The sequence below is a fragment of the Hylaeus volcanicus genome, chromosome 4 (genome assembly GCF_026283585.1).
Source record: "Hylaeus volcanicus isolate JK05 chromosome 4, UHH_iyHylVolc1.0_haploid, whole genome shotgun sequence".
In the NCBI taxonomy this organism is placed as follows: domain Eukaryota; kingdom Metazoa; phylum Arthropoda; class Insecta; order Hymenoptera; family Colletidae; genus Hylaeus; species Hylaeus volcanicus.
In genome coordinates, this window is record NC_071979.1 from 22,162,080 (window position 1) to 22,183,731 (window position 21,652).

The 21,652-nt window shown below is 40.7% G+C and overlaps 1 protein-coding gene across 1 annotated transcript in view; it reads right to left on the minus strand.

The window, feature by feature from the left end:
• The window catches only part of LOC128875329 (suppressor of lurcher protein 1), a 469,960-nt gene that overhangs the window by 263,684 nt on the left and 184,624 nt on the right, over positions 1 to 21,652 (minus strand). The window contains exons 5-6 of the mRNA XM_054120827.1: positions 3,754 to 3,910; positions 1,010 to 1,069 (exon numbers count right to left, since the gene is read on the minus strand). Of these exons, the coding sequence (XP_053976802.1) occupies positions 1,010 to 1,069; positions 3,754 to 3,910 (217 nt within the window). The remainder of the gene's footprint in view (positions 1 to 1,009; positions 1,070 to 3,753; positions 3,911 to 21,652) is intronic.

Consider the following 21,652-nt stretch of genomic DNA (forward strand, 5'->3'; position numbering starts at 1 on the left):
CTTCAATTAGTAAAATTCAATTTCCTCTTTCCTAAGTGACACTCGCTCGACCAAGAAGCCCAACGCGTTTTATCTTTCACGAATTTCATCTGTGAAATAGAAAGTCAAGTATTTAAACAGTAAAAAAAAATCTATAAAGTTGCCTCGAAACTGTTAAGAAAAGACAGTAGCTCTTTCTTATACCTGAAGAGATTCACAATGAAGTTTCGGACCTAGACACTACCAAAATACCAACACCTTACAACCCCTTAATTACACCTCATCCCGATACAACTCCTTCCCGTATCAGTAATCCCACCAGGATCTCGTGTTGTTGCGTGTGAACAAGCATGTTTCAAAGTTTTTAACGCTCACTCGCGTTTTCATTTTGAAGTTCAACGACCTTCCCACTCTGGGTTTATCGGAGCAGAAAGTTCAACGAGTTCGCATGCGTCCCGAAGTCGGAAGAAATTTCATGAACCATTCGCCGACGTGTTACTCGACGCGTCCCGGTACATTTTGTTAGACGTGTCTTTTGACACGACGTAAAAGCGAACCGTTTTCCAAGTTATAAGTCGACGGTCCTCGACTGGTAGTTCGTTTAATGGTGCTTTCTTTACGGTGTCAAGACGGATCGGGCCATACTTCGCCCAGCTCACGACTTTGATCCCCACTCTCGACTCCCTAGCCATCTTCGCTTCCTCTCGCTGTCTCCTAGAAAACTTTTCGAACTCAATTTCTATCTGGAATATGGGGACGAGGAGGTGTACAAGCAAACTTTCCCTTAGAGATACGTTGCTTTTGCGAATCAATCCGTTTCCAAATGTGGGGGACGACTGAGCGGTGGGGCTACGGTTCGTTTCACTGAAATAAAAGTGACGGCAATGGGATTGCAACGTTTTCGATATAGAATGAAAATAACGATAAGCTTTCTGTGAACCGAATACATTCCCTATTTCGTTTCCCACAGGAAATCGATTGTATTTTGTTTTAGTATAGAGATATAATATAGATTTGACGTAACACTCACCTTAAGTCTCCTTTCTGTAGAGAGATCTCCTCGAAGACTAAGCGAATCCTCTCCTTTAATCTGGAATAAGATATATATGCTTAAAATATTTGTTATTGACATTTAATGTATTTTATTTGCGATACTAATAGCCTCAGTGAAAATAAAAGAAGGTGCAAACGAATTGCTCGTTTCAATATGTACTCTGTACGCTCTTCGTTTAATTTATCTCTCCAATAACCGTGGAAGGGAGTATTTTATTTCGCTAAAAAATCCTGCAAAACAAAATTAAGAGCCAAATGGATAATTTCAATTTATTATGTATAACGTAAAGAAAAATGCATGGCTGCTTATTAGTACTCTCTTACATACTATGCAAAGGAGTTCGCATCCATTGTTGGTCACGTAAAGTTAAGCGATACATCATTCTGTAATAAAAACGTATTGCCTTCTTTCTTGAAGTTCACTCCACAATGCGAACATCACGGCAAGATGAACAGACTTCAGAAACATGCAGAAAAAAATGAAACTTTCGTACTGGGCGTCACGCAAGACTTGACTTTCCACAAACTCCGTCTTCAACAGTCTATCACTCAGAGTTTCTAAACTACCCTTGGTATGTGGCCCCCTTTTGAATATTTTCATCCCTGTGGCCTTCACCTATCGTAATTGTAGGTGGTTGTTAAAAATAATATTGAATTTCTGCATCTTTCCAGAATTATTTAGTTATCAGATAATTTCTGTCGAAGCAATGTTTTTTTTATCTGACAGCAAAATAAATCGGAAAAGATACAGAAATTTACCATTATTTTTAACAATCACCTGCTACGAGAAAAATGTAACGCAACGCCATTTTGCAATACAAGTCAATACAAATTTTGCGTGACATGCTCCAGAGTGTGCTCCCTTAAAATTTCAGCTTCTTATATTATACCGTTTTCGTATAAGAAATTCGCGAAACTTGATCTGACTTTAACATTTGTGTAAAAATCGAGTCTCCTCGACCGAGGCTACAGTGTCGTCGATTAGCAGCGTAACGAGTATCCGAATGTAATTTGTGGCGGTAATGCAGTGACAGCCATGAATACAAGCCGAACGGATTGTGCACGCGTATACCCGCGCATCCGTCAGCTTTATAGGTATGCGCGGAGCGTTGTATCCTTGATGTCACTGTTAGGCATACCGAACTGCAAACGCTACTTTGATACAATTACTGCAATTAAGCGGAAGCCACAATACTACGGAAATCATATCTGCATACTGGCTCGGAGCCACGATTAAATTCACTGCGTACGAACGACATTCTGAAATTGCGGAATCGACCATCGTTTCGGGTGATTGCCGACCAACCCCGCAGGTCAGGCGTGTCTGACCTCGAAGCGAACAGTAAACGTAAAAATGCGGTACACGGAAATTTTATTTGGTTCGAATCGATGACATAAATTGAAAAAAAAAAGCAGGAAAGTGATCAATTTACAACAAGATTATTCTCAATTTCCAGCGCAAGTTAGCAAACTGTCGTCACAACAAATTACATTTTCCTCGACAAAAATTCTTAAATCACGGAGTTCTAGCACTGTACGCGAAGTTGAACAATTCCAACCCATTTCTTTTTCGTTCTTCTGCCAGCCACATGGCGCGCGAACGTCATCTATCAGCGTCTCTTTCCAAGTACAGAGTCGCGCAGTTATTTCACAGATCCGGCCGCAAGAATACCAGCACTTCCTGCGTTCCCGCGCCAACAACTCGTCCCTTTTTCGCCCTCTGTCCGGCCTTTTATCCGGTTATACCGAAAACGCTCTACGCAGCCGGCATAAACTTTCGACAGTCCGCGTAACAAGGAGCGGAGATGAGAAGCAAGGAAAGTTACGCCGGTCAGGAAACCGGAAAATTTCTGGCCGACAAGAGAGAGCTGTCGGTCGTTGTAACAGAATTACGCGAACGGGGAACGTCCATTTCGAGAGGATTCAATATCAAGCCGGATTGGATATTATTCGATGCTAAATCAGAGTTCCAAATGCATCCTCGGAAAATTATGCTGGGATACCAAACAAATTAGGCCATCCTGTGATTAAATTAATTTTTAGAAAACTCACTCTGTGTTACTATCAAAATGCTTAATTTGTTGAGGAGTTTAAAAATGAGTTTAAAAATGATCTACTATTCTTTCTGAACTCTGATGGTGTTGCTTGATAATGTAGAACCCTTCTTTGTGGCAGAATTTACCAACGGAGTGTTCTATATTACCAGCGTAGCCTCCTACCGCATCGACCGAGTGCTCTACGTTACCAACCCTTGCCGATAGAGTACTCTACCTTATCGAACCATGTACAAACCACTACTTCGCGGGTCGCCAACATTAATACCTCCTGTAAAGCCTAATTTAAACGAAAACCGTCTTTTTGCCTAAGTCATCCCGATTACACGATTACTTTGAATATTCTAATTACTCTATACGGCCTACAAGCACATGTTCCATTTGAATACGTCTTCAGTGATCGTACTGACGATCGTACTTACACGTTCATACGATCACTAAACGATACTCCCAGGTGGCAGACCGATCCGGATCTTTATCGAAGCCGCGAGGACGAAGATACCGCGGCTCAGGTGTTAATTAACTGGCAACCAGATTACGGATTGGAGCCGTTAAACGCGCGAGGACGTTAGATATATGGCGCGACTCGAGATTGGCCTCGAGAAGCATTATATATGGATTATGTCGGGATCAGTTTGCGAGCTTGATAGTAGGTCAGCCTAGTTACCTTGCCCGGAAGAGGTACGAGCACCGGATGTTCTTTGGGTAGGAGGACGGGTACCGTGGCGAGTAGAATCGTCCGTACTGCGGTGTTGACTGTGAACTGACAAACTCGAGGTCGCACATCGTGCCAGGAATCAGCACACCGTCCGTCTCGAACAGCCCTGGAACAGAAAGAGGTGATAAATGGTTAGCTGGCTTCCATACGTTTTCCCCCTGCTCGAAGTCTCGTATCTTGTTTCGTCGCGCAATTTTTCAGGAAACTTTTAATGCTCCGCGGACAGATTAAATGGAGACGAGTCACGGGGATATTGCATTTTTGACTTCGATGTAAATTTATGCAGAAAAAATGCCCGGGAAAGTAGAGAAGTAAATATACTCGGTGACGTTTTAGCGTGAAAACGTGCGCTCGCGACACGGGGCACATGGCAACTTCTAGACGGTGCATTTGTCATCCGATGCTTGTCACAAACTGTTTTATGAATCGCCGAGTTCTTTTTCTTGTTTCGGAAAATAGAATGTATCGAACGTTGGAAAGCTCGGAGGAATTATATTCTTTGTCTGCTCTGGTGCTTTTCATATTCAATATGCAGTGCGAGGGCATGGTAACCAATATTTACACAGGCTGAGACAGGTAAACTGTTACAGAGGAATAATGCCTAAACTATCGTAGACACCAAAATATATTACAGGAAAAAGTTAGAAGGTTCGAGGTGGCCTATGACTGTTCTTCAACGACAACATACATACGAGATCTGGAAAATGAATACGATGATTCTAGCGTGTTTATACATGTTTTCCTCCAACAGAATTAATTTGAACAAAAATATTCAGACTCGTGAACAGATTTGATCAAACGAATACAGGTAGTTTCGAAACAATTTCGCCATTATTACAGGAATTCAGCAGCAAGGTACTTGTAAACAGCTGAGTATTCCTAGTATCTCGTGTAATTGAGCGAAATTAACTATGGCTTGAGCGTTTCAATTGTTTGCGACACTTTGCATTCACGCATGAGTTGAAATTTCGAAATTCTCCGGACCCGTGTTCGAAAGTTGGAGCTCGTTTGGACTGGAATACCGACAGCCAGGTCTTTCTAATTCCCATGCCCCTGCAATTACGGAAATTCGAAACGTTATGGTAAGCCATACGAATCCCTAAAATCCAACGTTTCGAGAGCCAGCCTCTGAAAGCTCAATTTCTCCGAAACGCGGTATACGTGGACACTAAGACATCCGTATTAGTAATTTTAATCTAATTTCCATCCAATTTTCTCTATTTATACTGTGTTCTCTTCCTTGCTTTGAATCAAAATGAAATTAATGGTCCAAAAAATGTTTAATCAGACTTGGTTATAAGCGTACCAGAGGCTTACTTATCGATTAACTCGTCGCAAATCTCGTTTCCTTTTAAAGCCGACGTTGTAGCGATACCATTCCCACTGATGGCGCGAATTCCAACGATATTCGCCCATGAAGTATGTACGCGCTAAAAGCAAAACATTTGAAACAAAACACCCATCGAGGATATTATTTTGAATCGCGCCCATACAGCGCTCGGAATTATGTTTTCCTGAAACGGATCCCATGTAATTTAGAATGAAATCGAACACCGGAAGGCCAGAAAAATGGCAGGGCGGCGTGGAAACACACCCGATATAATCAGAATTCCAATTGCGCCGCAAATTGTTCTGGAAAAATGATCTATCGCTCGAGCATTTCAAAGAATTAATAACAAACATTATATTCTCATGAGATTCCACATGCTTAAAAATACCTTTAAATATTACTTTTCAAAACAGTCGATGATTATCTTTTGTAGCAACGTGAACATGAAAGTATTTATACGGATTTATGTTCCCTATGCAAGTTTCATGGTTTTTACACTGTTACAAGATTACATATAATAACAAATATTTGTCCATAAATATATATACGTTTTCCCTGAATGACATTCTTCGTATATCTCTTCTATAAAGATCTGACAAGTAGCAAACCGACTAGATCATCGGGAACAAGGATTGATGGGTGGATTGTGGCGATAGATTCCACCGTGGAATGTTACTCCATAATATAGCGGCGATATCCTCGATAATTACATAATCGGAAGGCAATAAGGAAAGGGGTGCAAGGAGCTTGCGGCTGTGTTCGGCTCTGTATGACAGACCGCAGCTACTTATCTTGACAAATGGCGATTATCTGCTACGCGGACGCCTGACTGACGTAATCAGGCTGTAACATAATGACGCGTCAACAGGTAAATGTCCGAAGGGATCTAGTTGCCGAATCTGCGATCGCGTGTATGCCAATCACGCCCAATGGGACACTTTTTGAACGAATACAGACGTTGCTGACGGCGTTGCTTTGAATTAAACAGAGTTGCGAGAACAAAAGATTAAGTGCTTGTACCAAATAAATTGTGTCTGTCAAAAAGAGACAGAAAAATAAAATAAATATAAATTCAGTTACATTCAGGGTGAAATAAATATATTTATGTATGTATTCGCAATGATAGATATACGATAGGTATAATAATAGACATGAACAGGTAAGAAACTAATTTACAAGATGTAAGCCACAGCTGTGCTTCGGGTTGAAAGTGTCTCGCAGTCGTATTAACATCGCGTGCAAGAATGTACAGCAGAACCTGGAGAATATCTCTACACGAAGGTCGTACGTGCGCGGGGCATTTAATGGCGGGCATCCGGCGTCGTATACTCTACTATAAAACTACCCCTTGGCTCAGCGGGAGACGGAAGTCAAGGTCGGAAAAACAGCGGAAAGGAACTCCGCTCCGTGTGGTCGGAATTGTTAACAGAGTGTGAGTGGTAAGTGTGAGAAAAAGAAAAGTTTCGTCTTGCATGCTGGGAGCTATTAAACATTGGAGAATAATTTATGTGCCCGACGGTAGGGGGTAGAAATGAAAGAATAGTGTGGAGACGGAACTCGTTTAAAATGTGTAGTGACCGCTTTAGGTCCGATGTACAATTTAGAATGTTTCAGAGCAAAATAATTACTTTCTTAAGATAATATAAACAGACAATTGATCTCAGTATTATTGTAACCGTTAGTGTCTTCAGTTAAAAAAAAATTTTGATGGGTATCTAAGATGATATTTTTATTAAGAATAATGGTTACGATGATGAAATTAATATTGAAATGTTAATGTAATTATATTATTTTATGTAATATATTCTTCGAAATCCTTTTGTGTGAAAGTAATTTTTGTCTGAGATGACAGAGGTCTGGCGTGGACTAGTGTAGTCCGAAAATTAAACGCATCGTCCCTCAGTTGCGTTTCCACTTCTTTGCTCCGCTTTCAACCACTCGAATGCACATACGACACGGTACACGTCGTACACTTCACATGAAGGTCGTACGTGTGTAGGACGCTTGATGTGGTCGAGCACCCGGTGGTACGTTGTAGATTGCAAGAAAAGTGTGCTCCCGCACACCTAAGCACCGAGTCAACTTTGGAATATGTATAAATTCAGCTGTGGCGAGGAATTAACCTCATATGCACACAGAGGCACGCGTTCGAAGGTAAATTGCAGGCCGCGAGTCGAGAGCACCTGAAAATCGGAGGTTTAATAGCTGGGAAGCTGATTGCTCCTCGCAAACTTCTAATTAGGATACCAAGGTCACTGCGAAAAGATTCGAATCTCCTATTTCTTGTTAGGACAGGAGGAAACAAATTTTTTGTTCTTCGACTCCTCGTTACGAATATTTGGTGATTAATGGTCTCCGATTGATTCAGAGGTAGTCTGATCTAACATGATTGAGGTTGATCACGTGCTCCATCCACTTGGTCAAATTTACTTTAACCCTTTCAAACTTGAATTATTTTTTTTTCTCGTACTAATGTAATTTAATTTTTAGGGTTAACTTTGACTAAAATCAGCATGAAAAAAGTGATTAAAAAAATCTTAATATTGTAGTTTTCGAGCAAAACTGATCTTTCTTCATGTGGACAAGTAAAGGCATTCGTCCTACACGATAGTTTGTCGTAGTAGTAAATGTTGTATCCTCAATTGTAGACGTCAGGTCTGAAGGAGTTGACAAACGCTAAAAAGTTTCACTTTAAAAACAAAGCATCGTCGTCACACTGATTTCACAGTCGCAAAATTAGATTTCTTACCAATATTCCTTCAAACGTTTAAATCTCGTCCACGACCAGCGTGAAATTCTCATAGCCCCCGTCATAAGGCAGCTCGCGACATTCTATTCTCTTTGGGGTAGCTACTTCCGGTAAAAAGAAATCGAATATCCGTGGCTTCTCGGTAATTTTATTGTAGACTTTCTCGCAGAGCGTTGAATATACCTCGAAGCCCGGCCGGTGGACGGCATCGGAACGTTATACGTATCTGGGGAAAGATTTCCAGTCCAAGGAGCAACGGAGTAAATTTAATTTTCAGATCTTCGCGAGGCCAGTTCGGTTTCAGCAAAAGTGATTTCTCCCTGCGCCCTGCGCGGTTATGAAAGAGTTTCGTACCGCTTCCGGCAATGCAATTTCCGTCAGCACACCGTTGGATTCTTTTCCGAAGGAACTTTCCAGATAAATTGCAGAACCGTTTGGCGGCCAGGTAAATTATTTCTCATTTTCATTACGTCCGAAATGTTTGGCCCCGGCGAGCGTGATTAAATTTGCAACGGGGCGTCGACGTGGGCGAGCCTGGCTCGAACGACTCGATAATTAGAATTATCAATGTAATTACCGATCGGGGTGTTATAACGAGTGTTCGTTGAAAATCGTTTTAATTTGGTTAAACGCTGCTGGGATTAAATCTGACTCGTTCCTGAAGGTTACCTCTTTTAAGAGTAAAAGAATCTTTTAAGATACCTAGGTTACATTAGAAAACCCACTGAAACATGTTTATCGTTTGGAAGTTATCGTTAAGCGTCTGCAATGGTGTGCAATCGCCGTGTAAAGAAGATTGCGACCATAACAACACCAATAAGAAAAGAATACACTGTTATGCGCGCCAACTAAAGTAACGTGTTTGTACCTTCCGAAGTTGTCTCGTTTCTCTGATGAAGGAGAAAGATGTAGCGACATAAAGCTCTTTATACTATGCAACGAGGACCTTCTCCATAGGAACCGCTTTATTAGACTAATAAAATTCTATTCCACAATCTGGGTTTAGAAGAATCGTCGACTTTACGACCTGGAGGAAGAAAATAACTCGCCTTATTATCTAACCTTCCTTTGGCGTGAAATTATGAGAGCCAAAGTGGTTTAATTACTCCCTTAATTGGCAATAACTTGTCACCTTAAGCTCTTCGAAAACTTGAATCTCCTGTGCCATAGAGGGGGTAACCAAATTATTAGTTAGGCAGATTAAATTACTAGGTATAAGTGATAGAAGTACACTCTGATCAATAAGTGGTCAACGCAGAGTCTAGAAAGCTTCTACCATAACCCAGGTCGTTAGAATCACCACTTAATGTTTTTCACTTCCAAACTCGCTACCCAGCACCTACGTTACGATTGATAAAACTGTAGGGTAACTCGTTAGAACTATATCCCATCAGGCGAATATCCGACATACCACGCGAGAAAGGGGATCATCCCGGTTTTCGGCTATTCTGCAAGCTCGATTCCGCGACGGTTACGTAGAATGTAGAATGTGCTAAGCTTGGCGCGCCGAAACTTTCGAAAGAGCCAGGAGCATTGTTTGGGACCGGGGAAGGGGTGATTCGAAACGACGAGTTTTGCGGAAGTTGAAACGTTCGTTCGCGGCGGCGGTCGTTACTCACTGGGAACATTTAAGTGTTCCTTTTCCTATTCTCGTTAAGGCCAACAAAGCGTTTAAGACGGCAAAAAAACGGTACTCCTCGCGGATCTTCTGTAAACGAGATACCGCATTGAGCGCCTTGTCCGGAAAGGACTCGGCATGAATCTTTTACGATTTCGCAGTGCGGGCGCAACAGCAGCGGAAATACATCCCTCGAGCGTGTGCACGTATATCTCTGATTGTGCATACACGCGCGATAGATTGCGCGTAAATAATTCAGAGGATAAAGTAGAAAGTTTTCTGTCATAAAATAGCTGGCACAGTTTTACCCCGGCACAATTCTACGGCGATACGAAGCTGAATTCGTCTGAAGCGAGCAGAACGTTTGCTGCGCGTTTTAATTTGCTACGAATTTGCACTGGTCGAATCGCGATATCCTTGTAATTCAAATAAAGGGGCTTGTTATACCTGTAGCATGATCGTAAGATACCACCTGAAGTATGTGTGACTGTGGTGACTGTTTGAAAAGAAAAACGGATTAGCACATTCTTTTCATGACAGCATTCGGTAGAATATAGAATTCTGAGAGAAAAATCATTATGGTATGCTTACTCTGCAATCAATATTTTCCGAGATACTGCGAATCGTCGTTAAGAGTCGCGAAGTCAGGACAGCGTTGTGACAATTAACGGCAATTCACTATATCTCGGCAAATAGTAATTCTAGACTGGGTACACCGCAATACTTTTATTCTTAGAATTCATCACTCAAACGAATGCTGCCATAAGGATATCTCTAATTTAATTGCAAGAGAAGTTTCAATCAGTTCGAACTCGTCCTCTCTACCAAACTGTAGATTGTTTTGACATCCAAGCAAGTTCGCAATACATTTTCGAATGACTCCAGGGAATACACCCGATTTCCCCGGATGCACCACAGGTTGACATGCGCTGCCATAAACGTCGACGATCGTAAACCACAGTCGACGGTGATCCGAGGTACGCGTCACAAGCTCAACAAGAAACCGCGACTCGTCGCGCCAAAACCTGCGACATACCGAAGCGTGCGTTCTCGACGCGGTAACGTTGAGATTTCTTCCAACATAGTCTCGCGTGTCGACGCGACCGCAACGTTAAAACGAATGCGAAGATTATGCAAAAATGTGGTGCGTTCCCGCTTACGATCCGACTGCTCGTCGAGGAGTCGTTGCTGAACGTCTGCGAGAACGGGCACGTTTTGAACTAGATTCCATCGTGAACTTTCTCAACTTTTTAACCGCATACGACACCCCTGAGACGTTGGTTTTCCTCTCGTCTTCTCTCCCAACCCCATTTTTTCGACTTCAGTGTTTGTTTCCATATTCCCATTCTTCCCTGTTTCCCTAGTCTGTTTCGCCTTGGACAGAGTTACTTTACTCTTCCGAGGAAATTTTACTAATTTTCAGGAGGTTTGTGTTTTGTGTGCTGGAAGTATGTTAACTCGTATACCCCTGACGCTGATTAATTCAACCAATTTTCACCCCTTACTATAAATACCAGCCTCCGAATAACTGTACGAATAACAAAGTATTTTCTTCGATATTCAAGGCCTGTCGAATATTTTGTAACGCTCCATCTCTGTGCAAAGTTTCATCAAAATAGGTGTGTTACATTTAGGTGATGTTCTTTGCAGCTATATATTTCGCCTCCGCTCGGTTCCTCTCCCGTGGCCTCTCACTTTTTCACTTTTTCACTTTCAGCCCTCCCAGCCTCTCTCTTGCTTTCGCCTTCGAGGTTTTCCTTTTCTGGTTGCCTCTTGCTCGCTTCCCTCGTTCGCTCTCATTTTCTTCGAGAACGTCCCAGGATGTGACGCGAAATTTTATGCATCGACACTCCGGCCTGCGCGCCACCTCGGGCATTGCGGCGGCCTGTAAAATATTCAGATGAGATCTGTCGGTCCCTCGGAACGTTGCCTCCTGAATTTCGTGTGCCGTATAATACCCGCATATCGTGAAACGTATTACGAGCGTGCGATTTCGCGACAACGAGATTTTATTCCCGTTTGCGTATAATCGTTTTCAGGGTCGGGCATCGTTTGGTAACACCACTCGTTGCCAACTGTTTAGGATGGCAGCAACAGAGGACGATTTTAAGCACCATTTCACAGAAAACTTGTTTGTTTCTTGATAGAACTATTCAAAGAATTTCAAAACATGGAGACTCAGAAAAAGAAATTGTTTAGAGTTAAAAGTATACTGGGTATGATAAGAATTAGATTATTCTTTGAGCAATTTGAATATTATTTTGAGGGCTATTTTAAATATATTTGATTTGATTAGAAATAGATGATGACGCTTAGGAATAGTATAATACCAAGAAAAGGAAATGTTTTAATATTGTGAATTTCTCTATTTCTCTTTGACTTCTAACATCTCAGAATAGAGAACAAAATATTTAATCATTTTTATTATTCAATTTTAACGACTTGATTTTAAGTTTATTGTGCAATATTTTACTTGTTTCACGTTTGACTCACTTTGCGTTCTTCGTTTCATTATAAAGGGAAGGAAATATTATTTTCGTTCTCTCGTGCCAACGTTAAAATTCTGAATTTTTATTAACAGAGTATGATACGCGAAAAACAAGTTTCAGGAACGTTGCAGTGCAATATTCTGGCACGAGAAAGAAAACACTATTTGAACCTTTCCCGGCAACGGAAACATGCAAGCTCAGAGAAAAATTCTTGTCGATTTTCACTGTCCGACATCACGTCCCGTGTTCACTTTGTCGTCGCAGTTTTCGATAGTCTTCCACGAACGGGGGGAATAGAAAAGTTGAAAATGGAGGTGGAACAGAAATTTTCGCCAAGCGGAATTTTCACGTCTAACCGCAGGAGCTGGCCAATGGTTATGATTTCCAAATATCTTCCACCTTTCGATATTACACCATATTTTACATCCACGAGAAATGAGGTGGATTCTATAACGGGGGAAAAAGATAGGTAATAGGACGATCCGTCCGTTTCAATTTTAAAGTCATAATTCATTTAATAAAGTACACGTAGATGGAGCATCAAAATATTTGTCTTTTGCAGAATTATTTTAAAACTATATTCATATAAATGCTGCTTAGAACTTAAAATGCACTTTTTTAATGTAATAATATTTTCAAACAAAAAATCAACAGAGATACTATCGAAAGTACATACTTTCGATACACGTATCGAATATTTATAATAGACATTCGATATCGTCCGAAAGAATCCTAAATATTAACATTTCGTTCGACCCGAAAGGAGGAATTTTCCTATAAAATAAATATTCTCGGTGCAGTCGCAATTTTATGGTACAGATTTTTCGATAATTTCAAGTATGTTTAATATTTCAAACAACTTCGAAATACTGACGTGAAATTAGGTGCATGTATTGGATTTATATCTGACGAACACTTTGCCTTTATTTTACGGGATCACAGCGCAGCGATAAAAGATATCGATAATCTCTTCGAGCATTACACATCGTCTCTTCCGCTTCTCCAATAATCACCACGTTTTCCACGTGACCTGAGCTTCAAGCGTGTACACCACGATCCTGCTCGCCTCCCATCAAAAAGTATAATCGAAGTTACATTTTAATCGCCACTGCATGCGTCGCGTAATGATCTCACTTATAATTTTTCGAATTTAGTTTTCCATCGTACAAATTGTAAAGAGATTCGCGTATTGTTGTTTAGCTTTGTCTAACAGAAAATTTAATATATAAATTTATTTCTCTGAAAATAAATCCCTTTAACCCTTTGACTGCTAAGGTATATCCGTCTTCGGAAATTAGGCTCAGAGAAATTTTAGGAGAGATATTGTAACAAAATTAATCAATCGATGCTTCCCACGATCTAGATTGTTACTTTTCCAAAAAATGTGCCAGCACTATTTTTGTGAGATAGAGACGTTAAGTAAGTCAGGAAAATAAATAAAAGGTAATCGTGAAACCAATGGCTATTCTAAATAACGTCGGCGGGTTTGTCACGTATATTCCGGCTTACGACCGCGATGGGTTAAAAAGCAGTTGGTCGCGCGAGATTCTGATCGATATCAACGAACTAACCGCACGAACAGTGAGCACTTCGCCACTGCAGTTTCCCAAGCGGTTGCTCGCAGCCGCCGTCACAATGTGTTAGCCAGAATTTCAAGGCAGTGGGAGGAAGGGGTGGCATCAAAGCGCAGGGGATGAGCGCGATAACTGAAATTTTCATCGGCTGGAAATTTCACGGTTGTCGGATTCCGTGTAGTTGTCGGAAAAAGCATCTGTGCATGCCGGAAAACTTGAAACGGAGAATGTTACCGCGCGTATAAAATGATAGGAGATAACCGTGCTTCGCGCAACCATGCTCGCGGCACTGTCATTCGCCGCGTGCTACTTTGGTGGAGGACTGTTTGCACGAAAAGCGCAAACTTAACTTCGAACGTCTTCCTTAAACGAATGCAACGGTAGCATTTGTAAGCAACGCGACTGTTTTGATTTTTCCTGTTCAAACAGTCTACGACGAAGTAGTCAGGATTTTTTAGTAACTTATACTTTATTACTTTTTCCTGATAAATCGATTCACTTTCTCTCGTCGCAGACGAAATACAATAATCCACCTGATTTACATATAATACATTTAATAGAGATGTTCAATTTTGGACCATTAGGATATATACTTAAATTATCAATCTTTAGGCCGTGTTTATTGGGGATAGTTCATGTAAAACAAAATGGCTTCAATAAACGACTTAAAAAAAGGTCTATGATCTTGGAAGCTTAGAAACGGCGACCTTGAAAAATAAATTTTGTCAATAATAGTGCTTGTCCCTCTGAACCAATTATATATTCCAGAATGAAACACACGGTTTCGTACCCTTTGGACTTTTCATCTGCATTATTTCGCCCCATTTGCTGCGTCAGTGAACTTTCACTTTCTTGGGTGAACGAGTTTCGTGAATTCTTTTCCGCGCCCTTGGAGCACCCTATGCTAACGACTGACTGCATGAATATGCATGGAAGTCACTTAATCGTGTCGTGTCATTTAATCGCGAAGCTGGGGATCGTTGAGTCCCTTCCGGAATTTTTAACAGCTGGTACTTTTAAATTAAGTAATAAAAATTCAGAGTAGCTCGCAATTTTTTTGCGACTTGTGTTTATCTTAGAGAGACGCGTCTATGCAAAAGTTTTTATCCTTAGATTGTCACAATCCTTAGATTGATCTTTGAGGCAATTTTAAAATTGTACTTCCCGCTGGGGTCGACGTATTCTCAAGAATACGTTTGGAGGCAAATAACCCTAGGCGTCTTGAGGTTACTTTGATTCCTGAAGATTTATAGGTGGATCAAGGGCTGAATGGAATCCTGACATAGATCATGCACCCTCGTGGATCAATGCCAAGCGGTGGCTAAGGGGTCGGTGTCACAAAGATCGGATATTAGATGACACTTTAAAAAAGATGAGAGGAGGGGTGGACTGCGAGTCACTATAATAGGAGGAGATGGTACCTACTTTACATCCTGCATTAACATAGTGTCTGCTTCCTTCTCTTATAGGGTTTTAATCATTTTTTTTACGTCAATACAACCGCCACAGATCGTTCAAAGAGACATTTACTTCGTTGATTTAATAGACATTGTTTAATTGGATAAAACGTTCGCCTATTTTTAATTCACGCTCTGAGGTGATCGCTGAAAAGGATGGAAAAAACCTTTGATTTCCAGAGGTGTTGCGTCAACGCAAATGACTTCTGTTTCGTAAGTTATGGGATAGCATTCAGAGGTTCGAAATTACTTTGAAAGATAAATAGCTGCTTCCCCTTTCCGTGGAATACGTACTTAAGGTGAATGGGAATTTGACTCGGGAGGAGTTGTACAGTGACCGAGAATCCGATAACAAAACGAAGACGCGAACAGTTCTTCAATCTCTCGTTGATCAGCTTGAACACTTCAGTCTCGTTGTGCAATTCAAGCACACTTTCACGGTGGCAAGAAGCAATATCGAAACATAGCGATTTAAATCTGTTTTAAACGTTTTTCTAACTTAAAAAGTATTAATAAAATATGTATATAACTAATTTATTCATACCGATGCCTAAGGTACTAAACGTTTTACATGAAGAAACGTCGACCATCCATTGTTGTAACTTTCAATGTTTTTTTTAATTTAATTATCTGATTAAACGTTTTATAATACGAAGTGGACGTATAGAATTTGCAAATAATTAACGGTAAGCCAGCTATTTAGCGAATAATTGAAATGCATACCAAAAAGAAGCTGGAAACATTGTTTTTAATTACACGTCGATAAGCATTCCGTTGTGTTTAGCTCGCTCGAGCGATTCCGACGACAATCGAGAAAATAATATTCTCTTCTTAGTGCTTTATGAATGCCTATAACGACAAAGGGTTTGGGTCCTTTATATTCCTCTATTATCGGGAATAAAAGCAAACGCTTTCACTTGACCCAGATCCCCGACAAACGTGCTGCGAGAATTTTTTTTCTCATTCCGAGCGAAGAAAAAGCGTGGCAATTTTTTATTCCTACGAGCTCAAAGAAACCGAGTTAGACTCCATCGGAACGTTCTAAATACTGCACGAACGGAATAACGAAACACTCGCGTTTTCAAATTTCGAGAAAATGGTAATGTATTTACGGAAATAAATCGAAATACAAAGAAAAAACATGTTTAGAGAATTGTATATAAGAATATGGAAAATATGTGGAGAAGTATGCTTAGAGAATTGAATTGAAAAATTGAAAATATAATGCGTAAAAACAATATTTAAGAAAATACGCAGCGTGTTTCAACGACGAGTGACATAATTGATTGAAAAGCGGCGTTAGTGTTCGAAGTGGCCTCCAATGGCAGCCGCACATGCATCGATACGACCTATCATTGGGTATCGCACGAGCTCTCCCAGTAGACTTCTAATTGTGCTGCACGCTTTGTCTATGCGTTTCTGCAATTCCTGATGAGCTCCTGCTGAAGCATGTCTGTTTACGTTACGTGAGAGGACAGATAAGCTCGCTGATACGGCTCCTTGGTATTCATAGTTCCTGTGCGTACCGTGTTTCACCTCCTTTGTATTACACGATTCACAATGGTTGAATTTCTAGCTCAACGGTTTTGTCGTCTCGCGTTTACTGGCACTTCTTTGTCTTTGATTTTGAGCTACGGAATGCGTAAAGATTTGGCGAAGACACTTTTAAGTAGCAGTGTATAGTTCAGTCTCTGAATCTCCGAAATGTTGCTATAATGTGTCTCATCCATTGGAATTTTCAATTTTGGGAAAAAAAAATAATCGCATGGAGACCGATCAGGCGAGTAGGGTGAATGATCCAAGGTAACAATGCCAATTCCAATGAAAGGAACACATTGTAGCAATATTTCGGAGATTCAGGCCGCTGTAACCGCCGTACTAAACGGGCTACCAAAACAGGAGCTGCAAAGGTCCTTCGAAATGTTAATTACGCGGTCTACACGCTGTATCGACGCAGAGGGAGATTATTTTGAGTAAATAAACGTGTGTGTAAAAACTTTACTTGTACTTTTTTCTTTTTATAGCAAAAGTTTGGTTTCTTTTTAGACAGACCGTGTATCATCCACAAGTTTTAATAGTGATGCTTACCCAATGTTTTATGTATTGTAGAATGTATTAATTTTTGCTTTGAAAAGCAATCTCTACAGAAACTCCCAGCTTTATCGAAAACTTTATTAAACATTTCATCAGGCGTCCTGTACTTTTAGGAAAATTAAATAATCTCGACAACTCGCTGAATTATTGAATCCAGTTGGAAAAACGTTCTTTTAGTAGAGGCCCTACGACAGTAGGCAGAAACTTCAAACGTCCACCCGCTGCTTTAATCCGTAAATTTCAATTCCCTTCCGTATGAAATTGCAGACAACATTCTGTGATCTTTCCCAGAGACTTTAATTAGTAATGTAATTACTCTTTGCGTAAGTCTGCCGCATCGCAAATCTCGGATCTGCTGTTTTTCCAGTGGGGCGAGCTCCTAGCTTTCAGGCATTGTTAATCATGCAATTAAAATGTATGTAATAGAGGAGTGGAGTAAATATTAATTAAATACGAGGACACGTGTACTCTAACATTGTGCACGACCTCTGTAGACTTCGCGTATGAAGAATGTAATTATTCACAACTAGTACAGGTGGTTTCATGCTTTTGGGATTTTCTAATTAGGTATACGAATTGAGTATAACTCGGAATTAGTTCTTCTAGTTTTTTAGCGAACAGCTTGTCATCGAGTAACAGTCATTATGCTAACCCAATAATTATGCGAAGGGTTTCACTTCACCAAATCTTGAGTGGCATCTCGATGGTATCCCGTTTAGCTTAAGACACTGGCCTTATTTAATACTTGCTGTCTCAGCCAGTGTAGACCTCGTCACTGCATCAAGATGCAGTTTCTATAGAGTCTTCTCTTGCCTGCCCTCGCAATACATTTCATTATCTCGGCTCTACTTTGACGTAGCTCGCTTTTGCTTGCAAGCTTTTCGTTCCTACGCACACAGACATAATCTAATTACTGAATCCTTCGTTATAGTCGGTCCAAATCCAAGTAGCTGTTCAAGTCCATCACCCTGACTGAGAATAGCACGGACCTCCTACTTATTCTGCTTCTTCTTTCCCTTTGAAGAATGTCGAGGACGTGTCCATAGATTAGATTGCGAATAGACAAAGTATGGAGGTTATTGAGTGCTGAAATTAATCAATAATCAGTCTCTAATATTGATATTATTACCTTGGAATAGAAGACACAATTGTCCTCATTTGAACATTTCAAATCATTTTGCAATATATATTTTAGATTCGGTGGGGACTAGCCTAGGTGTTATTAAGAATTAACTTGAATTACTTCGAGGACTAGGTTAACGATGCTTGTTATCGAATACCGGATACAGGTGTTGCGTATGGGGACAGTGACAGTTGGTGAACCAAACTTGATCGCGTGACAGCTGAAGGACGACCACCTTTATAATTGATGTGATTGATGAGGTACCCAGAGACTGTGCTCCATGCTACAGTTAATGCTACAGTATGTGATGTACAGTTAACTTAGTTACCACAGGAACGTTAATTCTGGTCCAAGAACACCTTCGTTGCATTTGTTTACTCGTTACCTAATTTTACTCTCACAGCTCACTCGCTTCTTTTCCGTTTTCTTAACATCTAAACGCAGTACAAGAAATGGTCTTGAAACAGAAGGAATTCTTACAAAGCCCTTCTTGGATACCTTTCTTACCTAGCACTGTTCCAACATCATAGAGATACAGTGCTCAGGACGATTGTTATAAGTTGCAGACAATTTCCCCCCACCATTTCTACCCTGTACAATTTCCCACTTCCACTTTCATTCTCTCTACTTTCCGCTCCTCTTATCACGGCGGCTATTCCTCTCGCCCTATATATATGTCTCTCTCATTTTCTACCGGGTCCTCTTGTTCCGAGCTGCGCTAGAAAACGTGATCACAGAATAGGAGAAAAGTGCCTGCAACTTATGATAACCCTCTGAGAATACTGTGCCACCCGGACCCCATTGTATGACATGAATCGTAATGACATTCCTTCACTTCTTAGCGAGGAATTCTATTTCGGTATTTCACGCTCTTTGGATGCGCAGTGTGTAACGAGAATCTTCCCTTTTCACGGTGGAATTTATGTTTCGCAATCGTGTGCCGTTTGAAATAAAATTTATTAATGGTTTTGGAATATTTGGGATTGGTCTGTTATCATTGTTCAGGGAATAGCGAATTTTTAAGCGCTTAGTGAATGGGTAGAGTAACAATTGATTCCAGGATGAACTTTGGAATTCACTTCTGGAATTCACTATTGAATTAAAAATATCGTGGGCTGTCATTTTCTTCTTGGTTAGGTGAGGTTAGATATGTAGATCATTTTCTCTGCCTCTTCTTCCTCCCCAAGTATTTTCGCTGACCTGCAAACAGTCCTTTTTGATCTCTCAAACAGAAAAGCAAGACACGAGGTAGAAGTAAGAGTCTTGTCTGGCGTGATTCACAGTCAAAGAAATGGCCAATTGAGTTCGATTCGATTATGATCTTATGTTTCTGAAGTCTGAACTATGCATGCACGTCCTCGAAATGAAGGGATGCAATCTTGAATATAAAATTCTTAGTGGTAAGAGTTGAGTATCGTTTGAGTTCATTTAATGCATGATACCTAAATCGTTTGGCTCGAGGTCCCATTCATTTAATGAATAGCAAATTTCAAGAGAGGAAAAGTTGGACGCGTCGGCGTCGGCTTTGCGGATGGAGGAAACTTTAACCTTCCGCAACCTAATTAAAAATTTTTTTAAATTAATTGTAGAACGTCACGTCAACTGTCTGCGTATGACAGTAGCTTTATCCCTTTAATTTCATTTTTCCAAGGGAGCTATTATGTTTTTTCATTACAGCGGTCCATTAAATTTTTGTAGGAAGGAAATTGTAGAATAAATGTTGTCCGCGATACACGAAGCGTAGTCTTTAAAAACGTTAATAAAACCGTGCCTTTAGATTAACAAATAATAGAATGCTAGTCTCATTTATAATTCTATATGGTAATATTCTAATATAGTATAGTAAAGTAAATATTATACAAAATTACTAGTATTTATAACGAATGTACATTATCTTCAATTTTATTGGAAATTAATGAAGAAATAATTATATGATATAACTGTATATTGAAATAATTACATGTAGGCTATAAAACAAGTATTATAACATGGCATTTAAATACATAGTTGCTGGTCTACTGACAAATTCCTAAATGTCCTGCCGATTTTAATCAACGCCATGGAAGTAATATCAGCGTAGCTACTGTCAGGCGACGTCCTGGGTGACGTGAAACTCAATCAATGGACATGTCCCAATAAAAAACCCATTATTTTCTGTCTGCCAAAAACAAAAAAAAAAAAAAGAAGACAGAACGAGGACAAAACTGACCAAACCTGAACAATCGGGGACTGGGCACGAGTGCTATGGACTGACGAGTCCAAATTCGAAATCCACGGCAATAAGCGCCACTCGTCGTACTTCAGGTGAATGACGAATCCGTGATTGCCAGAGTTGATCATGACAGTGGAGCTACAATTGTCTAGGCATTTATAGGCAAGTGAGTTGAAAATTAATTCGTAACAGAAAAATTTTATATACGATCCCAATAAGGAAATAACGATCGAAAATTTGTTTCGTATCACAAGAAACATGACATTTCGACATCGTATAATATCGTGATAATCTACGTTAGAATTTTTATCCAAATACACCCCGTCGAATTTTTCAAACGACTTTGGAAATGTCCATCCAAGTTATAATAAATCCAAACACCCAAAAAGTTGAACAAAGGTGGCGAATGAAAAGATGAACGGTCTCGCTCTGTGTCCAGCGAGGGGCGCGGAGGGGTTGGAGGTGCGTCTGGCGTCGCTTACGCGAAGCCCATTTAAGCCAGGGAATCCCCCGCGACGTATAAAAGTCGCGCGTTGAGCGGAGAAATTAATTTCGCGGCCGCCAAGTGTGTTTTGCTGTCGGGACGGGCCACCTTTGTCTCGGGAAACTTTCAGCTTCCATTTTATAATTGTGGCCCGGTTCTAAAGTTACGTGGTAACCCGCCACGGCTATTCCCTGCTTCGGGCGGCTAAGTTCTCCACGGTTTAGGGCGAAACCGCGCACTTTTAAGCGATTCCAGCGACACACAAAGCGCTGCGTAATTATCTGGAATTTATGTTGACCGTCTCGAGAGACCCGCTAAATAAATTTCAGACGTTTCACTTAAAACTCTATCCCCGTCCCCTCGCTAGTCTCCGATGCGAAGCAGTGTGGGATCTTCAGCGGAGCCAATTAATGGCGTCGCTCGACACCACCGCCGCGCGAACTATTTTAACGAGCTGAACTTTTCGTGGCCGTTTTAAACGGCTGGGTTTTACTTAATCTCGGCTTTTTAACCCTCTGGACTTCGGGTTGTTTCGCTGGGGTATGATCTAGCAGCGGGTAGCACGCAAGGGGTTGGGTATGTCGGCGCAGAGGCATCTGAGAACCTGAGGACTAAATAAAGCTTGAAGGAAATCTACAGTCCCAATTTTGGAATGGTTTCTGATTTGTGTATCAGCTGAGTTTCCAATTCGATCTATTTACTCGACGTGAGTACCTCT